This window comes from Juglans microcarpa x Juglans regia, chromosome 7D (genome assembly GCF_004785595.1).
Source record: "Juglans microcarpa x Juglans regia isolate MS1-56 chromosome 7D, Jm3101_v1.0, whole genome shotgun sequence".
Taxonomy (NCBI): Eukaryota; Viridiplantae; Streptophyta; class Magnoliopsida; order Fagales; family Juglandaceae; genus Juglans; species Juglans microcarpa x Juglans regia.
The window spans coordinates 6,496,234-6,505,599 of record NC_054606.1 but is presented as its reverse complement, the minus strand read 5'-3'; the positions used below and the strand labels follow the sequence as shown (position 1 = coordinate 6,505,599).

General features: G+C 35.9%; 1 protein-coding gene across 1 annotated transcript; it reads left to right on the top strand.

Annotated features, from left to right (window-relative positions):
• The first annotated feature begins 6,631 nt into the window (after positions 1-6,631).
• On the top strand, positions 6,632-8,440 carry LOC121238914 (mitogen-activated protein kinase kinase kinase 18-like). Its single transcript, XM_041136009.1, has one exon. The coding sequence runs from the start codon at positions 6,757-6,759 to the stop codon at positions 8,422-8,424; it is 1,668 nt and encodes a 555-aa protein (XP_040991943.1). The 5' UTR covers positions 6,632-6,756; the 3' UTR covers positions 8,425-8,440.
• Positions 8,441-9,366: the final 926 nt, after the last annotated feature.

Genomic DNA, 9,366 nt, shown 5'->3' with positions numbered 1-9,366 from the left:
GACAGCAATGTCAAACTGTGTTTTAATCATTTTACAGAAAATTTTGAGTAGGAATGGAACTTCAGATTTTTTTTAAGCATATAAACCCAAGTACAACGTGTAAAATCATCCACAATTGTTAAGAAAAATCTATAACCTGAATAAGAAATGGTTCCAAATGGACCCCATATGTCACAATGAATCAAATCAAACATTTTATTAGACTTGCTGTGTGATACATGAAATGTTAGTTTTCTTTGCTTTGCTAAGGGATAAATGTCACATACATTTTGACAATCCATAGAGATAGAAGAATCAATGTGTTTAAGAGAAGAGAGTCTAGAAAGGGACACATGTCCTAATCTGTAGTGCCATAAGTCTAATGACTTTTGAAAGGCAGCAGAAAAATGAGTGGGACTAGTTTTAAAGTTTGCACAAGCAGGATTGAAGTAATATAAGCCTTGTTTCTCAAATGCAATCCCAATCATCTTCTTCATTGATTGGTCTTGTAAAAGGCAATGAGTAAGAAAGAAAGACAAGGAAATATTAGAATCTTTGGTTAGCTTAGAAATAGATAACAGATTAAAGGTAAAGGATGGTACACATAAGACATTTTGTAAGAAAAGATTATTAGAAATGCAAATTGTTCCTATGTGTGTAGCTGGTATAATCTGTCCATTGGGCATATTTGTAGATGCATTTATTGGTTTATAAGGAAAACAATAGAATAGGGGTGAACAGATCATATGATCTGTTGCACCAGTGTCTAATATCCAAGAACATTTGGATTTTGAAGTGGAAGAAACTGAGTTGCAAGAAGAATTACCAGAAAATTGATATGAAGTAACGAGATTGCAGGCTAATGTATTCTGGGTATTTGAAGGATTTTGAGATGATTGAAATGGTTGAGAGGAATTTGCAATAGCTAGTAGTTTATTAAAATCTTCAAAAGTCAAAGAAACCATGTGAGACTCATTACTGTTTTGATTACAGACTTCATCAGTTGCAATTGCAGCATGGGCAGCAGAATGAGTTCTTTTTCCTTTTGGTCCAGTCCACCCAGGAGGGTATCCATGAAGCTGGAAGCACTTGTCCACCATATGTCCATTGTATCCACAATGTGTACAATGAAGGGTAGATTTCTTGGATTTTTCTTTTGAAAATCTGTATTGGTTTGCTGCAGGATTCGGCTGTTTAACCATCAATGCATGAGTTTTAGTAGGAACTGAGTTGGTCAATTGTCTTTGACTTTCTTCTTGGAGCAATAAGCAAAAGACCTTAGCCATAGGTGGTAATGGAATTGAAAGAAGCAACTGACTTCTTATGGGGGCAAAAGAATCATTTAAACCAACTACAAACTTTAGAACATAATCTGCTTGTTGCCTTTGTAACATAAAAGAGAAAAGATTGCATGTACATCTTAACATTTTTCCACAAGTACATGTTGGTAAGGGATGAAAACTGACATATTCATCCCATAAAGTTTTGAAGGAATTGAAATACTCAGTAATAGAGGAAGAACCTTGATTGATACAACTCAAAGATTTTTCAAGATGAAAAACCCTTGGTCCATCACTTCTTAAGTACCGAGTCTTTAATTCATTCCAAAGATCAAGAGATGAATTTACATAGAGCAAACTATTTTGAATATCTTTGGAAATAGAGTTTATAAGCCAAGAAAGTACCAAGTTGTTAGCCTTCAACCAAGCTGTGTAAAGAACAGATTCAGAAGTGTTTGGAGGTCGAATTGAACCATCAATGAATGCTACTTTATTCTTGACAGATAAAGCAATGGTGATCGAGCGGCTCCAAACAACATAGTTATCTCCAGTAAAAATTTCTGAGACGAGAAGTGCACCAGGATTATCACTTGGATGCAGATAGTATGGACTTGATGAAATATCTGATGGATTTGTGATAACAGAATCGGTGGAACTTTCAGAAGGCATTTCAAGAAAGAAAGATTAAGAATCACAGAATTCAAGAGAAGAGGCTGTGCAAAAAAAAAAAAATACTACAAAATCTTGAAGAAGTTGTAATGCAGAGAAGAAAGGAAATATAAAGAGAATGATCAAAAGATGAAAAAGAATGAATCGAGTTCCAGAAAATCAATGTGCGGAATTTCTAATCCGATACCATGACAAGAACTCAATCAAATGTAGAGAGAGTTTGAGAACTGATGGAAAAGAAAGGAATTCTGATTTGTATTGAAGAATTAATGAAAAGAAGTGAAGTTCTAAGTCTACTATTACATCATATTTATACTGAAAATGTAAACTAACAGAATTAACTAATTACATTGTATTGACTATTTTAGTCTTAGTCTTTTCTACTTGGGATTTTAATTCCATATTATCTATATGTGATGCAATACTCCAACAAGACGTGTACTGAGGTTGGCTATTTCGAGGGGTATGGTGAGAAGAAAAAGAAAATGATCAAGAGATTGCTAGTCAGCAGCTCTGATACCATAATAAAATAGAAAGGAAAAGAAGAATAAGGTTTTTTGCAATGCTTTACATTTCCACTATATTGAGTTTTACAGTATATGTGTCCTTTTATATAGACACCAGTACAAGTGCTAAAATAAAAAAGCAAAGAATAAAAAAGGGTTATACCAGTCTGCATTAGTAAATTACAACATCAAAGTACGTCATTTTGTAGATTTATTACTTATATGAAATTGCTTGTGTCTAAATTAAACATTTCTATTTTATTATATACATAAGAAGATATACAAATAATATTAGTACGTACAATTCATGCATCTGGCATCAAAAAATATACGAGTAACAAATCGTGCTGCGAGGTTTGCATGTCGGTGGCAAGAAATGTGAACATTTTGCACATGTTTTGCTGGATTGTCGGCCGTTCGATTTTATGTTTGTTGTTTTGTCTCGCCATCCAACGACATACGTTCCGCACAGTCTTCCTGAACTGGCCGTGTGCCACCCTTTATTTTGTCTCCCATCAAATAAAATAATAATAGCTATAATAATCCTGATCGTATTTACTAAACCGACAATATTGGGAGAATTTAGTTGTGTTATGACCATTATATCCTTTTAATTTTTTTATCCCTATGTGTTGTCGAATGTGTACTAGTTTATCTTATCCTTAATTAACGGTAAGAACAAAGAAAAAGAGTCTTCTACGGTTCTACCTTCCAACGAAACATATCGCTACACGTATTTATTCTGTAAAATTATGCCATTCGAAACTAACTATACACGTGCCATCATTAACTTATATATAAATATATTTTTTTTATAGACATTATTAACTTATATTAAGAATAATGATACGAACCTAATTATTTTACAGAATAATTATTTCATTCAAACTATTTATTTTATTAAAATATTTTTGAATTTCTTAACTGAATTGAAATTTTAAATCTGCCATAATCGTTTTCTATTTTATACATTATTGTGAAAAGTTGCAAAGAATATTATTGTATGGATCTTTCTACTCCCACCGAGAAAGTGCACCGATAATGTGTACCCAATAATATTTTGTGTGTTTTTCATTAAAAAAGCACACACAAATACTTAAGAAAAAAAACATAAAATACTATTCATTCTCCGGTGGGAATATCATTTTTCTTATTGTATATGTTACTTTGAGTTTGGACAAAAAAAATCATGTCTCGAACATGGAATCTCATTTTTATTTTTTGACAAATTTAAATAAAATAGCATAGAATATTATAGATTTAGTAACTAAAAAGAAATGGTGGGAGATATTTTCCACGATATTTTTATTTTTAATTACTAGACGTAAACTTGATTTATGACTCATGAGCTTTAATTCTCTCTTTCCCCTTCCCTTGTGATAACATTATAAAAAAATATAAAGGAGTTATTATTATTATTATTATTATTATTATGCCATCAGAAGTCGGAACTATCTTTTGATTGTGTGCAAAGTCTATATTTCTGAAGAGAAATAAGCCCCCTGTGGCGTGGACGGTTAGTGAAAGGAAACACTTTCCAACTTGGCTAGGGTCCCCAATTCCCCACTCCAATAAATAACACGTCTTTTAATTCTTTAAGTTTCAAGGGATAGTTGTTGGATATTCGATGGTAAAGTTATTCGACACAAAGGGTATATACTATGATTTATTAATGTCTCAATTATACTTAATATTATTATATATTACAAAACAAAAGATAAATAAAAACAAAAAGCTAGTACGTAAGTCCTTCCTCTCCTTGAGTTATACGTACGTTTAGATTCTAAATCTACCTAAATTCATTATTATAATTTTTTTAAATTCTAATATAAAATATAATAAACAATTCAATTTTTTCAAATCTCAAAATAATAATAATATTAAAAAATAATATTCTAACAATATTTTATCATCTTAACTCAACTCAATTTAATATCCAAACGCAACCTAATCTCAAAGAGATTCTACACAAGTAAATTAATAAATTGATATGATTTATTATAATACGTTAGATTGTAAAATTACTTTTATTATAAGATAAATTTAACATATTATATAAAACTATATTAATTTATGTATTTATTTTTATGAAATCTCGATATAACTTAAAGCACTTATATTCTTATTTTAAAAGAAAACTAATTAACAAAAGTAGTAATGTTTTTCTTTCTTTGCTTTTCATATTTAGTTAGTTGTTGCCGGTTGAAGTTTACGTGGACGACACATAGTCTCTCTTCCCTTTCGTTTACGCCGCTCGCTGAAGAAATGGTTCGAACTTATCTCTACTCATGCTGACACCTTTCATATATACCACCCAGCTTACATGAATTGGGAATAACTTGGATGGATGGAGGCTGTGGATCTCGTTTATCACCATCCACAGGACAAAGAATACACATAATGCATGCACATCCACAAAACTCGGACACATATATTTATATTTATATTTATATTTATAAGACCATCACCAGTCACCAAAAAGATTCAGCGAGCTTTGTCCATCTATACATGATCATTGTTTGTGTTCTCTACTTTGAAAGTTTCTATAAATAATGTGATCATAAAATTCTAAATTTATGGTAAAAATAAAACTCTTACACAAAAACTTAGGAGGGGTATCTAGCATATAAATGAGAAAAAATTATAGTTGCAATCATGAGTGTGTAAGTACTGCATAATTATTTTAAAATGGGACTCACATTAAAAAATTAATTTTTTAATAACGAATCTTATTTTTTTTCAAAATGACTGCAAGACGTTTATACACTTCACGACTATATATAATATTACTTGTAAATGAAATTGGAAATGAACAGCAGTGTCCAGTACAGCAGTTTGGTGTTTTTGAAGTATGAACGGCCAAAATGGCCCTACGAATTCAGATAGGGGTGAGAATGACCTTTGAAACAGACGAGATACAAACTGATATAAATATGGATAACAGTGGCGGCAGGGGATGTCATGCAAAGCAACTTGCAAAACATACTAAAGAAGCAATTATTATTATATTATTATGTATGTATATTTGCTAGGATGAATATCTAATGGAGGCTGGTCGTGCACGTCAACCGACTGCATCAAAGATTCAAACTCACAAGAAACTCTCTCTCTCTCTCACACAGACACAAATACTAGGCAAACGCCACAAACAAGCGTCGTGGGGGATGGATCCCGATATCTTGGCATCTACCCATTTCTTCCCCTCAAGTCATTACCGGCCTCTGGTTCAAATCTCTACTCGACGTGGACCTACGATTTTCCTCCACGTACGTCACCCAACACTCCACTCCCCCCAACCCTTCTAAACCGAACTCTGCCCCCCACACCTCTACCCCCATGTGGCGCGCTCTTTTAGCCAGCCCTTTCCGCGCGGCCAATTTGGCACCTCCAAGTTTTATTTTCTCTTTAATTTTTATTTTAAAATTTATTCACTATTTCAATGCACCTTTAATTAAATTATTTAAATTTCAATGACTCTTGAGATTTAAATTTCAATGACTCTCTCTCAAGAGTCATTGAAATTCGTTTGGATACATAGATGATCTTATCTCATCTAATTTTAACTAATAATTTTATTATTATTCACAAATCGTCTTAACTTATCTCAATATCCAAATCGATTTATTTCACAAATCTATTGACCGATTTATTCAATAAATAACAACGGAAAAAAGTACATAAATGTATAGAATTTCTGTACATAAATAAAAGGTTAATGGTAAAAATTTTAAAACTATCACCTTGAGGAAAAAATCTCTAAAAAGATGATGATCTAATGCCAACTATGATTCTGTACGAATGTGATTAAAAATAAATAAAAAAAAGGACAGATATGAAGGACATAAATCTTGTGTTACAACTAGCAAGAATGTCTACACGTTCCAGACAACAACTGCCACCACCCAAACACTTCTCCGAGTATCCAGCTCAACACATTCACGCACCAAAAAAAAAAAAAAGGGATTCTTCCGCGAACCATCATATATTTAGATCGTAATTTTTTTATTATTTCCCACCACAACAGTGAAAACAACACGGCAAAGTTTCCAAACCAAAGACAAATAAATTAACCTTTCTTTGCAAGTAAGGATTACACGAATTTAACATTATCGTGCTCTCTCATAAACTCGACGGCCGAGATCAACCCCCGCGCTTTATTACGGATAAGGATAAAACCCGACATCCCACCTCCAAAACCCCTCCCCCCTCCCACAAGTCTCCACTTTTAATGCCAACACATCTCAACACACAGACCAGTTCTAGCCCCAGAACCTCTCCTGACGTCACCGAACTTTTCTCCCAATTATCCATTCCTAAATTCCATGTCACACCCATTTTATATTTCTTTATTATATATTTTTTATCTCACACTCGTATACGTATCAGTCTCTGTATATATATATATAGAGCTAATTGGCCACGCAGTTTTCTTATTAAGGCTTACCTTTAGAGAGAGAGAGAGAGAGAGAGAGAAGGAAAAGTTGAAGCTTCTTCACTCGGACATGGCTTCTTGGGTCAGAGGCAAGTGTATTGGGAAGGGCTCCTTCGGTACTGTCACGCTCGGAGTGAACCTACGTGACGGTGGCCTTTTTGCTGTGAAGTCCGTGGACAGGAACTCGAGTCTGCCTGGCCACCTCGAGGCGTTGGAGAACGAGATTTGGATCCTCCGATCGTTGTCTTCGCCTTACGTCGTCCGATTTCTCGGTGACGACGTGACTTACGAGTTCCCGACGACGTCGTGCCGGAACTTGCACTTGGAGTACTTGCCAGGTGGCACCGCGGCTGACGTGGCGAAACGGTGGGGCAATGACGTGGACGAGCGGGTTGTACGGTCGCACGCCTGGTGTGTCGTCTCGGCGTTGCGGTACCTACACTCCAGGCGCATTGTCCACTGCGACGTCAAGGGAAAGAATATTCTGGTCGGCGCCGATATAAATTTAGCCAAGCTTGCCGATTTTGGGTCGGCAATCGATACCTCCGGAGAAGCGTGTGGGACTCCGATTCTGCCACGCGGGAGTCCCCTGTGGATGGCGCCGGAGGTAATTAGGCGGGAATTGCAGGGGCCTGAATCCGACGTGTGGTCCCTGGGCTGCACGATCATCGAGATGATGACCGGAAAACCGGCGTGGGAGGATCGCGGTGTGGACACACTGAGTAGAATCGGATTTTCGGACGAGTTGCCTGAATTCCCAACTCGGTTATCCGAACTCGGTCGCGATTTTCTCGAGAAGTGTCTAAGGAGAGATCCTAGCAAACGGTGGAGCTGTGATCAGCTACTACAGCACCCATTTCTGTCTTCATCGGCATCCCCCAACACGGTTTCGACTGACTCTTCTCCCCGGTGCGTACTCGACTGGATTAACTCAGAGTTCGACGCCGAAGATGATGAAGAAGAGAACGAAACGAGCCGGAGCCGTGGCTCCAATACAGAGAACTACGAAGTCTCTGCCATGGAGAGAATTGGTAAATTAGCTACGACATCAGGGGCAAATTGGGAATCCGATGGTTGGGTGGCGGTAAGGGGTTTCCCATGTGACGCTGAAGCAGAAGCAGAAGCAGGTGTGAGTTGTAGTGGAGACGAAGGGGAAGGAACGAGTACGGAATATCAGGATTCAACGAGGGCAGAAGAGGAATATCAAAATTATAGTGGCGGGGTTTTACGGAGTTGGCGGCACAAGAACAATTACGATTGCCGCGAGTACGGGCTTTGGTGCGGTGGGTGCAGTCTCGATTGGGAAGCTGGCTCGACGACCTGTCGTTATGGGCCGGTGAGGTGTCATGGGACAAGCGGCTTTTACAGCTTGTGGAGTGTATTGTTTACATTATTATTGTCGTCATTGTATTTCACATTATTAATACTCGTGAATAATGGCTTTTCATATTCCTTCGCTTTTATTCTTCGCCTCCATTCCAAGCATGTCAACGTGATTGGTCCATTTTTCTTTTTTCGTTCATACCTGAAAGTAAAATCTGAAATTCTGAATGAGTGAAAACAATTTTAAACAATAAAAATCATTTGAATACAGAAATTCATAATTCATCTCATTTTATTATTATAATTTTTTTAAATTTTAAAATAATAATAATATTAAAATATAATATTTTATTTAATTAATTTAAAATTATTTTATCTCATCTCGCTACGTAAATTAACTCTTAGTGAGAATGAGAGGCGGGGGAGCGTGATCGGGCCAGATATGTATTGGCGAACAAAACAGAAGTTGGAGCACGACCACGAGGCTGAAATCCGACGCAATTGGTGGAAAAGGAAAGAAAGACTTGTCTAAGCCACGTATAAGTCACTAGCACTACTAGCACGTAATGACCACATAACCGTTCCTAATTATTATCTTTTAGAAACCATATAATGATACTGATAATTAATTATCTTTGATCTTCTTTTTTTCATTATTAAAAAAAAAAGAAAAAAGAAAAAAAATAAAAAAGAAGCTTCTCTATTTGTCTCATTATTGACTAGGATGAGAGTTTCCTGTTTCTTTGACGGCTTCTACGGCAACAAGTTTCAGTTCAACGACATGTTGCGGTCATGATTATCCGTATGAAACGCTTGCGAGACCCTGAGTCTTGAACCCACGTTTGGCGTTAAGTGTTTGGATACAGCATGAATGGTACGTACGGGCTATACTGAAATGATCCCTTTTTCCTAAGATCAGATTTTTAGTCCACGTGAAAGACGGGTTGTAATGGCAACAAAACATTAATCTAAAGAATTATCCGAATAGGAAATTTCCTAGGCAAGTGATCGATCAACTCCAATGGATCATCGGATCATCGTAACTCTTTCTAGATTTCATTCAGTTTCATGTCATTTTTACTCCCCCTCAGCATAATCTCTTGTGGGTGGGTTCTTTTAACGCTTAGGTTGGTTGAGATAGAAATGAAATGAGATATTTTGTTGAAAGTTAAATAAA